General features: G+C 36.8%; 1 protein-coding gene across 1 annotated transcript in view; it reads right to left on the bottom strand.

Annotated features, from left to right (window-relative positions):
- LOC150076467 (protein-lysine N-methyltransferase EEF2KMT) overlaps positions 1 to 20,032 on the bottom strand; it is a 196,603-nt gene that overhangs the window by 135,606 nt on the left and 40,965 nt on the right. The window contains exon 3 of the mRNA XM_090387367.1: positions 5,449 to 5,556. Within this exon, the coding sequence (XP_090243493.1) occupies positions 5,449 to 5,556 (108 nt within the window). The remainder of the gene's footprint in view (positions 1 to 5,448; positions 5,557 to 20,032) is intronic.

Raw genomic sequence — 20,032 nt, 5'->3', positions numbered from 1 at the left:
TGGCAGAGAAGAAAAATGCACGGGATAGATATAAATTAATGGGTGACATGGAAGCCTATGATAGATATAAGCTGGTTTGTAACCAAGTCACAAAGGAGATTAGGCAGGCAAAGGCAGACTATGAGAAATCTTTGGCAAAGAATGCAGAGAAAAACAGTAAAGAGTTCTTTTCCTATGTAAGCTCTAGAAGGAAAGGGATGAATCAGATTTGTCCACTGGATATTGATGGTTCAACTGTTGATGATGCTGCTCAGGTGGCTAACAAACTAAATGAGTATTTTCCATCTACATTCACCCATGAGGAGTTATTCAGGTAGGGGAATGCCAGAGGTGGATTGAACTCTGGCAGTGAGCTTGATGATTTTGTAATAACTGAGAGGAAAGTGGAGGAGAAATTGTTGAATATAAATATAAAAAAGGCAGCTGGAGTGGATGGGATCTATCCAGTTATATTAAAGGTGGCAGCAAAGAAAGTATGCAAACCCTAAGCCATAAGCTTCCTTGAGCTTAGGGGAGGTACCCTTGGACTGGAGATGTGCAAATGTGACCCCAATTCACAAAGGAGGATCAAAGGGCAACATAAGTAATTATAGACCTGTTAGTTTAACTTCTGTTCCAGGAAAATTAATGGAGGCACTGGTTAAAGAAGCACTGCAGGATCATCTAGACAAGACTTCAGTTATAGCTCGGACACAGCATGGTTTTGTTAAGGGAAAGTCTTGCCTGACCAATTTGATTGGATACTATGATGTGGTCACAAAGGAACCGGATGCAGGGAATAACTTTGATATCATATATTTAGATCTTAGAAAGGCTGTTGATACCGTTGCACATGGAAGACTGCTGCACAAGTTGGAGCAGTGTGGTATTGGAAGCAAATTGCTGCTATGGAAAAATGGATGGTTGAGTGGGAGAAGACAGAGAGTGGTAATCAATGGACAGTGCTCTTTGTGGACTAATGTTATTAGTGGAGTCCCTCAGGGTTCAGTGTTGGGTCCATTGTTGTTTTCTGTATTTATAAATGGTACTGATGATGGTATATCAAGCTTAATGTCCAAGTTTGCAGATGTTACAAAGGTTGTCAGGGTTGTTAAGGAAACTAATGACAGTACGCTGCTGCAAAAGGATCTAGAAAAGTTGAACATATAGTCTGAGAAGTGGCAAATGAAGTTTAACATTGACAAATGTAAAGTACTACATATGGGAAGCAGTAACCCCACAGTAACGTATCAACTCTGTGGTACTAGACTGACAGTGGTAGAGAATGAAAAGGACCTGGGGGTAATTGTGCAGGCAGATATGAAGTTTTCTGAGCAACGGTCTGCAATAGTAGCTCATGGTGTCTTGTAAATAATATATAAAGGAATTTTTCTAGCAGGGATAAGGAGGTGATTATCCCCTTGTATAAGGCAATGGTCAGGCACGCCTTGAGTACTGTATACAGGTCTGGAGGCCTCATTTTAAGAAGGATGTAGAGCTGTTGGAAAGAGTACAGAGAAGGGCAACAAGATTAGTGAATAGAACAAAGGGTTGCTCTTACAAAGAAAGTCTTAAGTTTTGCAAATTACAGTGTCTGGAGACTAGGCACCTGCGAGGTGATCTGATTGAGGTGTATAAAGCCTTGGGTTTGAGCATACTCAAGGCTGATGGGATTCTTCCTCTTGCTCAGAATAATCACCTGAGAGGGTATAAATTCAAATTGAGGAAAGACAGAAGTAGGATAGATGTGCGGAAGTTTGCCTTTAGCCAGTGGGTAGTTAGTTAGTGGAACAGACTTCCATCCTTTGTTGTGGAAGTTGATAGCCTAAATAAATTTAAGGCTGAGCTGGACAGGTATTTGGAAAGAACGGAGGGGTGAAATGGTAGTGGGTTTTTTTTTTTTTTTGGCTGATGCTGCATAAGCTTGCTTTGTTGCATCATATGCTTCTACTAATTCTAATGCTAATGGTAGTACAGCCTACATTCCACAAACAATCATGCCTTGTTCTTTCAAGATTACAAGAATGAATGGTATGCACTATTCACTATTCCTTCACTCTGATATGCCTTAGCACATAGATAAAAAAAAAAAAAAAACATGTATTAGGACCACTCAAGAATTACCTCATTTACCTGTGTATATTATGTCCATATGTATGTTCTCTGGTTGGTTTGCGTGTTTTTCTGAATGAAAAATCCAAATTTCCAGTGGGAGGGGGGAGACCATATTATCCTCTCTCGTGACTGACTGACTAAATTAGTGACGTAATGAAAAAAAAAAACCCACAAAAGTTCCTCATTATTGAATTGGGGGGGAAGAACAGTGATTATAACCATAGTGCTGGCTGCAAAGATTTAGCCATGGATAGTGCTGATGACCTTCTTTACTTTTTACATTCTCTACTAATATTACTGCCTTCTTTAATCATTGATTTCTTCCCAGGGACAACCAAAAAACCTTAGTGGGTGCCATGGTGCCCACAGGTACCATGGCACCCACTGTCTTAGGGGTTATGATGATACAGTAGTCTGCTGCCTTAGGGGTTATGATGATACAGTAGTAGTAGTAATAATAGAGGCATATGATGCAAGAAATCAGCTTATGTAGCATCAGCCAAAAAAAAAACAATTTCACACATCCATTCCCTCTAAAAGTTTGTCCAGTTCCTTCTTGAATTTATTTAAGATTGAAGTTTGTTCCAGCAATTAACCACCCACTGGCTAAAGGCAAATTTCTGCACATCTATTCTACAACAATCTTTCCTCAATTTGAATTTATGCCACCTCAGGTTCGTAATCTGAACAAGCAGAAGAATCCCATCAGAATTCAGTATACTCAACCCATTCAAGGCCTTATACACCTCAATCAGATACCCTCGCAATGCTGTCTTAGGGGTTATGATGATACAGTAGTAGTAATAATGGAGCAATAAATCTCCAGCCGCTGCAACTTGCAGAACTTAAGCCTTTCTTGGTAAGAGGACCCCTTCGTTCCCCTCACCAATCTTGTTGCCCTTCTCTGTAAATGTTCAAGCAACTCTACATCCTTCCTAAAATGAGGTCTCCAGACCTGTACACACAGTACTCAAGGAGTGGCCTGACCATTGCCTTATACAAAAGGATAATCACCTCCTTTTCCATACTAGCAAAATTCCTGTATATCATTGACAATACCCCATGATCTGCTCTGGCAGCCTGTCTGCATTGATCAGAAAACTTCATATCTGACTGCACAATTACTCCAAGATCCTTTTAATTTTATACCAACAAAAGTGTAGTACTACACAGTTGATATGCACTTTAGATTTAATCCAGTTAATGAAAAAGCTGGCTTATTTCTCAGCAAAAATAGATCATTTAAAGTTTCTATAGCACATTGAAGTATATTTGCAATTCAGTTAAAGAATACACATTTTTAAAAAAGAATAAGATGGAATAATTATTTTGTGCAGCGAACCCTTGATTTTATGGACCTCAATGGACTTTGGATTTAATGGATGAAAAATTTTGACTGTCACTGGAGTTTATTTTAAGTGCTCAGAACATAGGGAAAATCAGGAGCTCATGAGTATAACAATCAGCAGCAAATGTCTGAGTCTGTTTATGGGTACACTCATAAATAATAGACACCAGCATAGTATCACACTATACACTCACCTGCTAAACCAAAATATACAGTATGTTGTTACACACAGTTATCAAGTGCACATTTTTCTACATATTGCTCTTCTTTTCAGCAGCTGTTCTAGAAAGTTTTGACATAACATATTGTTGATGTTATGAGCACTCCAGTTTATCACATCTTTGTTCATATGATGTGCAGTTCAAATGAATTATCGGTATTAGTATTGTAATGATACCAATGGTATCATTACAATACTAATACCGATATTATAAGTGTGCATAATTTAATAACTGATATTATAAGTGTGCACAATAAGTGAGCATAATTTCCTTTTTTATTTATGTCTTTGATTGTAAATAAAGAGCCGACCGGGCTAGCCGAGTGGGTAAAGTACCTGCCCGGCAACCCAAAGGTCGCGGGTTCGATTCCCGCCTCGGGCTTGGATCAAAGTACTGCAAAAAACCTTGGGAGGTGCAATATGGCCACAGAAGCCGATGCGCCAACAACTACCAAATCAAAAAAAAAAAAAAAAAAAAAAATCAAAAATAAAGAAGGTCTGCTGAAATAGCCTTTCATGTGAAACAATGTCAAAAGCTTTATTGAAATCTAAATATATGATGTAAAAATTATTATTTGAATCCAGTTCCTTTGATATTGCATCATAATAGCTAATCAGATTTGGTCAGACAGGAATTTCCTCCACCCCTTAACAAACCCATGATGTTACTGCAACTAATTCCATTTTTTTTACTTGAAACTGAGGCCAAGCTTACAGGTCTGTAATTGCTCACATTGCCCTTTGATCCCCCATTAGTATATAAAAAAAATATGGAATGGCAAATTAAAATAGGTATGAAATGGTGGGTTGCTGCATTTATTGTACAGATTGCCAGCCTATAAGAAAAAGGAAAGAAAAATAAAATATAAAGTGGTCTGAAAGCTCATATAAGACAAAACCTATCATATTGTGGAAAACACACAGCAAATAAATTAACCAAGAATAGAAATGTAGCTGAATAATAAATAATATGTGTAAAATATCAAGCTTGATGCTCAGAGAGTGCACATTAGATTAGCTGCTGCTTAGACAATTTAAACAGAGTAACTGTTTAAATTTTCAAATATGTGGGTTACAAACTTTTCATTAATGGACGTCCCTCCCATTGGTTCATAAAATCAAGGGTTGTACTATTTGCAAGACTACAGAAGATTTTCCTTATAGAGAAGAAAGCTTGAATGAAAAATAATAGAAGGAAAAGTTGCTCTGAATGTTGTGAGTGACATTTGAACTAAAGTTCCATTGTGGTTTAATTTTGTGTATTGCTGTAGTGAAAACTTGAGGGTTTTTGTTTTGTTTTTTTGCTTACGTTAAAAACAATGGTTTCTCAGATGCTGATTCAACTTTTTTTTTCAATCTATATTAGTCTTGCAGTGATAATTAACTTTATAAAAAAATTTCTATGCACATCTTTGAGAAAAGTAAAAAAGCTTTATTTCTTGTTTTTACAAATGGTATTTCATAAAATCAGTTATTTTTAAATTAGAACTTTACTGATGAACTAGTGATATTCAGTTGATTTTTTTTTACAGGCATGCAAAACAGCATAGCCTAAAGAGTGATCAAGTGCTCATCCAGATGCTTAATAGTCTTTCAGCCTCCATTTTAGTGTTATCACCCTTGAAGAATGTGAGATATGGTAACACATAGTTATATAAGTATTTTTGTGATCATTTAGTTTTCAACATTTAATAAATTTAAATTACACACACAGGGAAGCATTCCTTTTATTTCATCAAAACTTCAAGGTCTTCAAGGTAATTAAAATGAATACAAAGAAAATTACCAGAATATAACTGCAATAACATATGGATGGTTGATCCCCTGAAGCACTCAAAAGGTTGGCATACAGAAAGTACAAATCCTCCAATACCAAATGACCACTATCTTCAACCTGCAATGCAAAAGCAACCAACTTATTCTTGGGTGGTAGTAGTAGTAGAAATGTAAAATTATCTCCCTATCATTCCTATCAAAAGCATTCACACACTCTCCCAAATGTAGTGAACAGCATAAACAAGATGTATGCAGAGAATGAACAGGTTTAAGTGTACAGGCAATAGCAGAAGTAATATAAACAAGAAGAATGAGTTGGTGTAATTATGGCATTTCAAAGAAACAACTGTCAGATGTCAGTGCTAGCATTCAATTTGTCATTGTGTATGACAGCTATACATCTGAACCTTGCAGTCAACCCTACCTGATGTAGTGAAAAGACAGAATAAGGGTGATACAGGTAGCATACTAATGGTCAGTATGCAAAAAAAAAAAAACCTAACAGATGGCAAAACCAAGCAACATCTCTGGAAAACTTTGTTAGAACTCCAGATGTCCAAGAATTGCATGGCCTAGGTTTTCACAACAGAGCTGCCGCTCAAAAGCCCTACATCACACTAATGAATGACAAACATCATTTTCAGTGGGGTTTAATCCACTGTTCTTGGACTGTGGAACAACGAAAATAGGTCCTACTCACATTACCGTTTTAGATCAGATGGACACCATCTGCCATAGTATGTCCATAATGCAGAAGGGGTGGAGTCATGGTGTGGGCCCACATCTCATAATTTGGACTCTGACTGTATCAAAAACTACCAATGTTAAGCAATACACAGGCATACACAATTCCATGGTGTCCACCATGGAATGTTTTTGTTTTGTCTACGTACAGTTGTGTTGGTTTTGTTTTGTCCATGTACAGTTGTGTTGCCACCTTTTCCTCATGTCTCTACAATGTATGTTATTTTTTTTATTCTTTTACATGTTTTTATTCATAGAAATTTATAGATTCTGGTTTAGAATTTATTTCGAGGTGCCACTGTTGTTTAGTTTTATATCTATATTTCACTTTTTCTGCAAGTGGTTGCTTGCAACTTTGACTATCTCAAGTCTCTTGCTCTCTTTTAAAGCTACTTGCTTTTTAATATGTTTTTAAATCTCTTTACTTCGATTAGACTAATAAGTTGTATGTTTCTAGAAATTTCTGTTGTTGATTTGAATTTTTAATTTATATTTATAATTTAAACTTAATTTTTAATTTCTTTCGCTAAAGTGGCAATTGAATCATCTGGTTTTGATAGAAGTGGGAATAGGAATAGGATAAATTTTGAGATTAGCATTAGTAGAAGCATTTGATGCAAGAAAGCAAGCTTATGCAGCATCAGCCAAAAAAAAAAATAAATAAAATAAAATAAATAGTTAAATAAATAAATAAAAAATAAGTTTTTGAGTTTTTAACTTTTTGAAACAAAAACCACTTCCACTTCACCCCTCTGTTCATTCGAAATACCTGTCCAGCTGAGCCTTAAACTTATTTAGGCTATCAACTTCCACGACAAGGGATGGAAGTCTGTTCCACCAACCAACCACCCGCTGGCTAAATGCAAATTTCCTCACATCTATCCTACATCTGCAAGATCCCATCAGCATTGAGCATGCTCAAACCATTCAAGGCTTTATACACCTCTATCAGATCACCCTAGTGCCTAGTCTCCAGACACTGTAATTTGCAAAACTTAAGCCTTTCTTGGTAAGAGCACCCCTTTGTTCCATTCACCAATCTTGTTGCCCTTCTCTGTACTCGTTCCAGCATCTCTACATCCTTCTTGAAATGAGGCGTCCAGACCTGTATACAGTACTCTAGGTGTGGCCAGACCATTGCCTTATACAAGGGAATAATCACCTCCTTATCCCTGCTAGAAAAATTCCTATATATCATTGACAATACACCATGAGCTACCCTTGCAGCCCGTCTGCACTGCTCAGAAAACTTCATATCTGCCTGCACAACCACCCCCCAGGTCCCTTTCATTCTCTACCACTGTCAGTGTAGTACCACAGAGTTGATACGTTGCTCTGGGGTTGCTGTTTCCCATATGTAGTACTTTACATTTGTCAATGTTAAACTTCATTTGCCACCTCTCAGCCCATCTGCTCAACCTTTCCAGATCCTGTTGCAGTAGCATAGTGTCAGTAGTGTCCTTGACAACCCTGCCAACCTTCGTATCGTCTGCAAACTTGGACATTAAGCTTGATATACCATCATCAATATCATTTATAAATACAGAAAACAATAATGGACCTAACACTGAACCCCGAGGGACTCCACTAATAACATTAGTCCACGATGAGCAGTGTCCATTGATTACCACTCTCTGTCTTCTCCCCCTCAACCACCCCTTTATCCATAGCAGCAATTTGCCTCCAATGCCACACTGCTCCAATTTGTGCAGCAGTCTTCCATGTGCAACAGTATCAAAAGCCTTTCTAAGATCCAAGTATATAATATCAAAGTTATTCCCTGCATCCAGTTCTTTTGTGACTGCATCATAGTATCCAATCAAATTGGTCAGGCAAGATTTCCCCTTAACAAAACCATGCTGTTTCTGAGCTATAACTGAAGTCTTGTCTAGATGATCCTGCAGTGCTTCTTTAACCAGTGCCTCCATTAATTTTCCGGGAACAGAAGTTAAACTCACAGGTCTATAATTACTTGTGTCAGCCTTTGATCCTCCTTTGTGAATTGGGGTCACATTTGCACATCTCCAGTCCATGGGTACCTCCCCTGAATCCAAGGAAGCTCTCATAATTATGGCTAAGGGTTTGCTTACTTCCTTTGCTGCCTCCTTTAATATAATTGGATAGATCCCATCCACCCCAGGTGCCTTTCTTGTATTTATCTTCAACAATTTCTCCTCCACTTTACTCTCAGTTATTACAAGATTCTCTAGCTTACTGCCAGAGTTGAATACACCTCTGGCATTCCCCTCGCTGAATAACTCCTCATGTGTGAATGTCGATGCAAAATATTCATTTAGTTTGTTAGCTACCTGAGCAGGATCATCAATAGTTGACCCATCGATATCAAGTGGACCAATCTGACCTTCTAGAGTTTACATAAGTAAAGAACTCTTTGCTGTTTTTCTTTGCATCCCTTGCCAAAGATTTCTCGTAATCTGCCTTCGCCTGCCTAACCTCCTTTGGGTACTTCCCCTGAGTCCAAGGAAGCTCTCATAATTATGGCTAAAGGTTTGCTTACTTCCTTTGTAAGCCATTCTCCATGTCAGTGTTCCGGGTAAGAAAAAGAAACAATGGTAATGTGTGCTGAATAAATTTTGTTGCAACTATAACATTATTACTGAAGTTTTTCATGCCATTCAAGGTAAATTCTTTCAGATGTGAGGCCATTATCTTTGTTTGCTTTAAAATCTTCACTGGAGTCATATCTGCAGCCTTGGAGATGCTCTTTAAGTTTTTGAAACAAAAAGCAGTCACTTGGGATCAAATCTGACATATAGGATGAATGCAAAACAACTTAAAATTCCAGCAAGGAGATTCACAACTGCTTCAACCAATGTTTAAACATACTAAACTGAACTGACTACACTTCCTTTTCCAAAAAATCACCGTGGACAGTACCCAGAATCCTACAAAAACAGTCATTACCACTTTCTAAGCATGGTGATGCTTTATAGCGAAATGGACTGTCTTCTTTTCTATATCATAGTGATGAAACCAGTATTCATTTGAAGCAACAGTAACATTTAAAAATGCATCCTTTTCACACACAAAATGGGACAAAAGTTGACAAACTTCCTCTTATTGCTTCTACAAGGGTCAGGGGATACCATCTGGTGCACATCTTTCTGTACTCTTGTTCTGATGGAACATGTTGCGTATGTTCTTTAAAACTAAAGTTGCAGAAACATTTGAATGTCTGCTATGACAATCACCATGAAAACTTTCATCTGTTTTTTTGTCTGTGTGCTTTGTCAGTCAACATTACAGGTCTTCCATCATGACTCTGATCACTGACAATAGCCTTACCAACTTCCTTTGACTCTTAAAACCCACCAATGAACAGAATAAACATCAGCAGTTTCATGCTTATACATAGCTAATAACTGTTGATGAATTTCAACAGGTCCAACATTTTGACAATCAGGAACTCAATAACTATATGTTGTATACTCAATATGTATACTCAATAAACTACATGTTGTTTGAACCGTGTGTTGAAAAATGCATTAATTTAAAACAGCATAACTGTGCATGTAATGCCAAATTCTTTTATTTTCTATTCTTAATTTTATACCTCAGAAGTTAAAAATTTCGCTATATTACTAGGCTATTTATCTCTCTAAAAGGTCATATTTATAATGGAAATTGCACTACCCTTTCATCATTATCATATGTTCCCGTTATAAGAATCAATGCACAGAAACACCATTGTATATATACTAACAGGAAACTATTAGAATTTGCTGCAACAACTAGCATATAAGCTATGAACTAAGTAGCATTACTTTTTGACCTGCCCTTCTATAATAATTTATTATTTTCTTCAAAATTTCTTTTCTTTTCTTCAGAATTTACTCACTTTTTAATCTGTAATTTGGCTATATTTGGCTATATGAATCTGTTAGTGGTATTTTTTTCAGATTTTCTCAGGTCTTGTTATCGCAGGCTTACACTATACCCACCCACCCACCCACCCACCCACCACAGTTCTTAAAATTTAGTGCTGATTAAACCAAGTCACTAGACTAAATGTTTAAGTTGATAAGCAATTAAGTGTCTGGGATTTAAGTGAGTCTAGGTGTGGTGAAATCAAATAAATAAACATACATACTGCATTACATTTCAGACATGTCATATTTTTTAATTAATTTTGGATTTTCCATTTTTTGCGATTAACAGAAGTGAAGGGTAAATAATTAATTAACTTTAATTAATTAATTAATAATTATGAAAAAGTAACAGTTTTAACTTTACTGCACATCCCAGAACAATATCCACCTTTTTGTTATGCATTTTACTTATTTCCTCCTAAATGTTACTTAAAAATGCAGTGCCCATTTCATAGATTATCTATGAATAACAGAATAAACTAATAAAATAATGTATTAACTAGATAATATATAAATATTTAGTAAATTAATAACAAAAAATTAAGTAACACTAGTATCTGCTTCAAAGACCAGCCATTTGCAAGTGGCTTTTTGAATAGCAGATATATAGCAGATATAGTGTTTAAACTGAAAATTTTAATTTACTGTACTTCTGCTATATTGCTCAATCATTACTTCAATCAGTGATGCAATCAGTGAATCGATTATTTCAGCTCTTCAACTAATTATGTGGGCTAGCAGAACTACTTAGCCTAGCCCAATATGGTTATGTTGCACATTCCTGTGGAATCCAAATCTCACTCTTTTATTTTCTATTCTTAATTTTATGCCAAAACTATCTGATATATAACTTTTGTCCTATTGGAACAAATACAAAATGTATATAAAAAATTAATGTTTTTAAATTTTTAAAACTTAAAAAAAGTGAATTAGTCATTAGAAAAAAAATATTTTTTTCAATACAAGGTTTTTCGTTTTTAACTTTTTTTTTTTTCATTAGGAACAAATATATTAATTCTTTCCACATTTTACTCTTGAACATACAACAAAGAATTGTATGTTCCAAAATCTACCTTACAAACCTACATCTTGACAGATGTAGGTTTGTAAGGTAGGTTTGCTCTAAGTTTCAACTGAAAATATCTTGGCAGTCTAGAGGTACACTGCACTGAAGAACACTTAAGAACTATCTTCAAAAAACTAAATGAAATAAAAGTCGCCTGCATTCAGCACTTCTAAACATGTGAATATTTAAAAAAAAAAAAAAAAAAAAAAATTTTAGTGTTTAAAGTTTAGCAGTGATAACATTATCAAAGAAAGTGCATCTATGGTTATAAAGTCCTATACTGTATTCAAGAAATGTTTCCCAAAATTTTGGCAACATGATGGATAACCAAAAGGTGGGATTTGTATAGCAATACTTCTTGGAAAGAAGAAAAAAAAAGGGGGGGGGGTCAGGTGTGTAGCAGGTGCAGGTTAACTTATCGGCGCCTCCGTAGCCAGGTGGGAAGGAGCAGCAGTGCGTAGCACACGCTTCTTGATTAGACTGGGGTTCGAGCCAGTCACCATCAAATACGGAGGATGCGGAAAGGTCAGGAAATGACCACCGCATATCCCCGGAGCAATATGGCCTTAGTTGCTAATGCTCCTAAAAACCAAAAAAAATAAAATAAATAAAATAAATAGTTAACTTATCAATATGATATTTTGTTAAAAAAAAAAAAAAAAAAAGGTTCCAAACTGCTGTTCTAAAATTGAAATTGGGCCTAAAATCTCCTTAGGTGCAAAGAGAACATGCATTAAAAATTTTTGTTAACTTTACTTTTCCTTAGAGAAATTCCCAAACATGCTCTCATTTATATTTATTTATTTATAAATCTAGGTAGGGCATAAGGGGGAAATACAGGAACTCCCTGACTTATGGTAATTCAACTTTATGCAAGTTTTTGCCTGCCAGTGCAAACTTAAAAAAACTGCAAAAACGCATTTTGCACCACATAGGAATAAATGGAGGTATTGTGAAAATATCATAATGTGAACCCAATAACACTTTTTTTTTTTTTTTTTTTTTTGTAATTCGTACCAAGTGCTTGGACGTTAAAAATTTCACTATATTACTAAGCTATTTATCTCTCTAAAAGGTCATATTTATAATGGAAATTGCACTGCCCTTTCATCATTATCATATGTTCCCGTTATAAGAATCAATTTTGAATGCCTTTGTGATATTTTTCTAAAGCACATTTCTGGAGGTCCCTACCATAAAACAACAAAAACAATTTGCACTTTCTGGTTTATTGGGTTTTTCTGTTAGTGCATCTAATTATAAATGGGTAGTAAACTTGATCTTATTGCATTTGTGATAATACCGATAACTGAAATTGCATGGGTTTTAATGCTGTTATGGTGAAATGTGTTCCCCTTCACTGAAATCTTCAATTATATAAAAAACAAATTTTCAGAAACTTCTCTTCATTCCTATTCACATATTACAATGATGAAGGGAAAGCAACCGACAAAAAGTGCAAGTGGTGATAGTGCCAGAAAACGAAACAAAATTGATTTAGAAATGAAGATGAAAATTATTAAGTAGTACGAAGCAGAACAAAGTTTGTCATCTATTGCAAGGGAATTAGGTCTCGCTGCTTCAACAGTGAATACTATTTTAAAGGACAGTGCACGTATAAAAGAACATGTCAAAGAATCAATGAACTTAAGATCAACAGTGATCACAAAACAGCATTCAGGTGCTATATTAAAGATGAACAGCTGTTAATAATATGGATGGAAAATCAGATTCAGAAGTGAGTGCTCCTGAGTCTAATGACCATTCAAGCAAAAGCAACAAGTATTTATAAAGATATTAAGGATAAGTATGGCAAGCCCCAAGCCAAGTTCATGGCAAGAAAGGGTAGTTTAATAGGTTCAAGCATCGTGCTGGTTTCCACAATGTTAAAGTAGGTGGTGAAGTCGCCAGTGTCGATTCTGCAGCTGCAGAGAAATTTTGTGATGTGTTGGAAAAAAATTATCGATGAAGGTGGCTATTCAATGTAGCAAATTTTTAACATTGACGAGACTACTCTGTATTGGAAAAAAAATGCCGGATCGAACATACACTGCCAAAGAGGAAAATATAATGCCAGGTTTCAAGGCGTCAAAAGATAGGGCCACGCTCTTGCTTGGGGCTAATGCAGCGGAAGATTACAGATTAAAACCACTGCTTGTGTACCATTCTGTAAATCCTCATGCATTTAAGGGCATCAATAAAGTCACCCTACCTGTGCATTTCCGATCAAACCAGAGAGCATGGATAACAATATCTCTTTGAGGATCAGTTTAAATGCTGCTTCATTCCTGAGGTTGAAAAATATTGTAAAGACAACGACATTCCTTTCAAGATTTTGCTTCTATTAGATAATGCTCCTGGACATCCTATGCATCTAGATGATTTCAATTCAAACGTGAGAGTCATATTTCTACTGCCAAACATGACTTCATTCATCTAACCTATGGATCGGGGTTATTTTGAATTTAAAAGCACACTGTTTACGCACAACATTTGCTCAGATATTGTCTGCAGTAGATGATAAGAAGAATTTTACGTTAAGAGACTTTTGGAAATCTTACAATATTTACCAAGACATCTTAAACATTAATAAGGCCTGGCTGGAAATTACTAAAAGTTGTTTAAATGGTGCATGGACGAAAATATGCCCATGGCACGTAAAAGGCTTCGAAGGATTTGAAAAAGACGAATCATATGAAGAAGTTACAGATAAGATTGTAAAGGTTGCAGAGCTACTTCAGTTGGAGGTTGACACCAAAGACGTGGAGGAGTTAATAGAGGAAGAGAAGGAATTATCTAACGAAGAACTTATTACCTTGCAGGCAGCAATGGTGAAAGAAGAAAATGCTAACGAAGCTCAAGATGAACCAAATGAGGAGTCGAGATGCTTCATCACCAGAGAGATGGCGATGGCATTTCGTGAAATTGCATTGGCAATGATGGCGAGGTTTCAGAAGATGGATCCTGACAGCAAACGATTCTTAAAAGTTAACAGATGGGTGAATGATATGCTTGCTTGCTACAAAGAAATCTACAATGAAAAGAAAAAAGCCACCGTCCAGTCATCCATTAATATGTTCTTTCATAAGGTTGAGCGGCAGACCCCTTCTAAATCTCCACAACCCTCAACCTCCGCAGCGCTGTACTTATCAGCTGAAGACGTCGATTCTGGCAACGATGCTCGAGAAATAAAACTTCCTGACGTTATGCCTATCTCCTCTCTTTTATTGTAATTTTATAATTTTTTAAATTGTCCGCTTTTGTAATTTTTCCTGCGCATGATATAAAAAAATTTAATAAATAAAATAAATAATTCTATTCACACGTTCATCGAACATTTATTTTTTGATTCAATCAATTCAGCGAGCACAGTTGCGAGTGCTGCACAAGCATAGGGGAAATTCCGACACGTAGAGTTACGTGTCGGAATCCGACTTACATAGAGTTCCACAGAACAGAACCCTTACGTAAGTTGGGAAGTTCCTGTATTCACAAAACAAGTAATATGTGATAACCTAAGCACATGTATTAATAATATTTATATCCAAGTTGAACTCAGCAGGCCAGATGATTGTCTGATAACCTAGGGGTGATAAATCACTGGAAATCTAAAACCTTAATCAAAACAAAGTTCTGATACAGGGGTTTTTAAATTCCTAGGTACATAAATGAATACTTATCTTTTTAATTAGCTTCTTTAAAAAAGATTGCGTATATGACTTGGATGGAGGATATACCAATGCCAATGGATGGCGGATTGTAGCTGACAGGATAATTTCTTGATATTCTTCAGTGAGCTGTAGATTATCCTAAGATATTAATTGTTTCTTAATAAGTAGTAAATAAGTGTTTGAGAAAGAAATGTTAAAATTTTGCATATATAATTACATTCAAGACACAAAGTCTGTGATATCACTAAAGACAGATAATTTAGAGTCAAATACAGAAAAAAAAAAGTTTCCGATAACCAAAACAATAAACATTCAGAAACCTGTGCAATTACTTTAACTTAGATGCTGACAAACAAAAAGTTTTCCAGATTTGGATTGGATGGTAGAGAGCATAGGGAAGTAAATTTGTGAATCTCAAGAGGAAAGGGGGGGGGGGGACAGAATTTGTAGTTTTGCTACTGCCCAATTTACAAAAAACATAGCCGACCAGGATAGTCGGGTGGGTAAAGTGCCTGCCTAGCAGCAACCCAAAGGTCGTGGTTCGAATCCCACCCCAGGCTTGTTTGATTCAGAGTAGAAAATGAAAAAACTTTGGGAGGTGCATTATGGCCACAGAAGTCGATGCGCCAACAACTAACAAAAAAAAAACATATTATGAACTGTATTTTTTATAAACGGTGTTGTGGGTATTTTAATTAATTTATCTGTGTTAATGTTATCAATACTTTTTATTATAGTGTCAACAAACCTGATTCCTTTATTTTCATTCTGCCATGATGCATGGTATTTCAGAGACTGCTGGGAGCCATTGCGGTACAAGTAAACACATGGGTTGTGTTAGGGTAGCTAAGAATAGAAACAGGTGCAGGTATACTTGCGTGTACACCAATGCTAGGAGTTTAGTAAATAAATTTGATGAATTTGAGGTATTGCTCAAAACATCAAAGGCAGATATTATTGGGATATCAGAGACTTGGTGTCACACAGATATAAGGGATGCAGAACTGCAATTTGGGGAGTACAACGTCTACAGAAAGGATAGACAGGATAGGAAGGGAGGAGGGGTTATGCTATTAGTTAAGAAACACATAAAAACCAAGGAAGTGAAGCCAGTCGACATCGCTGGACAGTGCAGTGTGGAGTCAGTTTGGTGTGACATAAACATTGGGAGATCAAAATTGAGAGTAGGAGTGTGCTATAGGCCTAATGACTCTGATGAGTATAATAAGGAACTGTACAGGGAAATAGAGTGGGCCAGTAAATCAGAGTGTCTTATAATGGGAGATTTTAATTTCCCAGATATTGACTGGAATTTGGGGGCTGGTTACTCACACACTAGCAGGACTTTTGTGGATTTATTGGATGATTGTTTTCTACATCAGCATGTTCGGGAGGCAACTAGAGGGAGTAATACTCTTGATTTGATTATCAGCAGTGATTCTTCATGCATTAAGAATCTGCAGATAAATGAACCACTAGGTGGCAGTGATCACAGTGTGCTGAAGTGGGATTTACTCAAAGAGGTAACTACCATTAGGGGTAAAGGGAAGGGTTATTGCTTCCGTAAAGGCGACTACGATGGACTGAGACAGTATTTAAATTCTATACAGTGGGACCAACTGATGATGTTACCAACAGCAAATTCAAAATGGGAAGCATTCAAAGAACTTATCTTGGAAGCTACTAGGCTTTACATACCAACTAAGAAATATTGTTCAAGGTTTAGGCCAAAATGGATGTCAGATGAACTAATGAGGCATATGGCAGAGAAGAAAAATGCATGGGATACATACAAATTAACACATGACACAGAAGCCTATGATAGATACAAGTTGATAGGCAACCAAGTTACAAAGGAGGTTAGGCAGGCGAAGGCAGATTACGAGAAATCCTTGGCAAGGGATGCAAAGAAAAACAGCAAAGGGTTCTTTACTTATGTAAACTCTAGAAGGAAGGGGATGAATCAGATTGGTCCACTTGATATTGATGGGTCAAGTGTTGATGATCCTGCTCAGGTAGCTAACAAACTAAATGAATATTTTGCATCGACATTCACACATGAGGAGTTATTCAGCGAGGGGAATGCCAGAGGTGTATTCAACTCTAGCAGTAAGCTACAGAATCTTGAAATAACTGGGAGTAAAGTGGAGGAGAAACTGTTGAAGATAAACACAAGAAAGGCACCCGGGGTGGATGGGATCTATCCAGTTATATTAAAGGAGGCAGCAAAGGAAGTAAGCAAACCCTTAGCCATAATTATGAGAGCTTCCTTGGACTCAGGGGAGGTACCCATAGACTGGAAATGTGCAAATGTGACCCCAATTCACAAAGGATGATCAAAGGCTGACACAAGTAATTATAGACCTGTGAGCTTAACTTCTGTTCCAGGAAAATTAATGGAGGCACTGGTTAAAGAAGCACTGCAGGATCATTTAGACAAGACTTCAGTTATAGCTCAGACACAGCATGGTTTTGTTAAGGGGAGGTCTTGCCTGACCAACTTGATTGGATACTATGATGCAGTCACAAAAGAACTGGATGCAGGGAATAACTTTGATATTATATACTTGGATCTTAGAAAGGCTTTTGATACTGTTGCACATGGAAGACTGCTACACAAATTGGAGCAGTGTGACATTGGAGGCAAATTGCTGCTATGGATAAAGGGGTGGTTGAGGGGGAGAAGACAGAGAGTGGTAATCAATGGACAATGCTCATCGTGGACTGATGTTATTAGTGGAGTCCCTCAGGGCTCAGTGTTGGGTCCATTATTGTTTTTTGTATTTATAAATGATATTGATGATGGTATATCGGGCTTAATGTCCAAGTTTGCAGACGATACAAAGGTTGGCAGGGTTGTCAAGGATACTACTGACACTATGCTGCTGCAACAGGATCTGGAAAGGTTGAGCAGATGGGCTGAGAGGTGGCAAATGAAGTTTAACATTGACAAATGTAAAGTACTACACATGGGAAACAGCAACCCCAGAGCAACGTATCAACTCTGTGGTACTACACTGACAGTGGTAGAGAATGAAAGGGACTTGGGGGTGATTGTGCAGGCAGATATGAAGTTCTCTGAGCAGTGCAGACTTGCTGCAAGAGTAGCTCATGGAGTATTGTCAATGATATACAAGAATTTTTCCAGCAGGGATAAGGAGGTGATTATTCCATTGTATCAGGCGATGGTCAGGCCACACCTAGAGTACTGTATACAGGTCTGGAGGCCTCATTTCAAGAAGGATGTAGAGCTGCTGGAACGAGTACAGAGAAGGGCAACAAGATTAGTGAATGGAACAAAGGGGTGCTCTTAAGAAGAAAGGCTTAAGTTTTGCAAATTACAGTGTCTGGAGACTATGCACCAGTGAGGTGATCTGATAGAGGTGTATAAAGCCTTGAATGGTTTAAGCATGCTCAATGCTGATGGGATTCTTCCTCTAGCTCAGAAAAATCACCTGAGAGGGCATAAATTCAAATTGAGGAAAGACAGATGTAGGATAGACGTGCGGAAATTTGCCTTTAGCCAGCGGGTGGTTGGTTGGTGGAACAGACTTCCATCCCTTGTGGTGGAGGTTGATAGCCTAAATAAGTTTAAGGCTCAGCTGGACAGGTATTTTGAACGAACAGAGGGGTGAAGTGGAAGTGGGTTTTTTTTTTTTTTTTTTTTTGGCTGATGCTGCATAAGCTTGCTTTCTTGCATCAAATGCCTCTACTAATGCTAATGCTAATGAGAGGAGCAACTCCGCTCTTGATTTCAATAGTGTTAACCGAGTGATCTGTAATTGTGGGTTTGGAATTGATAAGTAATTTCCCTTTTATTTCCATGGCAGAAGAAAATCTATTGTTGAAAAATGTTGAAAATGTATATTGCTTCTAAACGGTGCACTGCTTTGGAAGCAATGCTGAGTCACATTACAGGTGATTAAAATTAAAATGGAGATTCATTTTTTGCAGGTCACATAAGGAAGAAACAAGAATTGATGAGTGAGGTTTTACCTCATTTGATAAGCTCAGGTTTATCAGGGGTAAGTTCTCAATACATAGATCAACATGATCACTCCAATATTAACTTATCTAGTCAGATTCACATTGATTTGGAAAGCATACTAGCAATCCTATCAAATAAAATTAATCCACTAGATCACATCTGGGAGATATTATAAAGAAAAAAATTACAGAGCACAGTGGTTATAATCACTGTTCTTCCACACTAAGTGGAAAAGACGCTGGTTGAATCCTGTCAATGACACAAGGAAATTACACAGGTGGTTTTTTTTTTTTTTTTTTTTCAAACATGACTGACTTAGTCGGCTTCAGGCAAAGGTTGCATACATTTTTTCACCCAGAAACTCAGAATTTTTACCTGGTAAACTGGTGAAGAACACATGCAATTACAGATAATATACTGATGCCTCATAGTCTTTGTTACTTTTCCATTTAACATAAATCTAACTGAACAACCTACATATTGGGGAAATGTACAAAGACATTTTTAAGTGAGGTGCAATATGCTAAGAATTGTATTAATCATACAAGCCGCAAGTAGTAAAAAAAAAAAGTCTGACTAGAGAATTAATTTAAAAAGTTTGAGAAACACTGGTTTACACAATAGAATTTTCTACACTAAAATGTAGAAAAGGAATGCAGCAGAAATTGAATGTGTGTGTGACAAAGTATGAAAAAAATTGTGGAGAATTAATTAATCATTAATTAATCCTATTGCTGTCTTTTAGATAGCATCTAAAATTCAAGAGAGGTTTTGAGGGCACACATTCCAAATGCAATATCAATATTCCATGGTAGGGAGCCTTGTGATTTGTTCAGAGTCAGGAGCTGTTTAAGAAATGTTACACCAAGAGCACTGAAAGAGAAAATCTAATTTTTTTTTCAATGAAGCAGAATCAGCAGCATATGGGGAATGCCAGAGGTGTACTAAACTCTGGCAGGGCAGTGAACTAAATGATTTTGTAATATCTGAGAGCAAAGTGGAGCAGAAATTGTTGAAAATAAACATACAAAAGGCACCTGGGGTGGATGGGATTTATCCAGTTATATTAAAGGAGGCAGCTAAGGAAGTAAGCAAACCCTTAGCTATAATTATGAGAGCTTCTTTGTACTCAGGGGAGGTACCCACGGAGTGGAGAGGTGACCCCAATTCAGACCTATTAGTTTAACTTCTGTTCTGAAGAAATTAATGGAGGCACTGGTTAAAGAAGCACTGCA

This window comes from Mastigoproctus giganteus, chromosome 13, assembly GCF_048544385.1.
Source record: "Mastigoproctus giganteus isolate SK-2022 chromosome 13, ASM4854438v1, whole genome shotgun sequence".
Taxonomy (NCBI): Eukaryota; Metazoa; Arthropoda; class Arachnida; order Uropygi; family Thelyphonidae; genus Mastigoproctus; species Mastigoproctus giganteus.
Note: the sequence above shows the minus strand (reverse complement) of the source record. Positions and strands in the feature narration are given on the sequence as shown.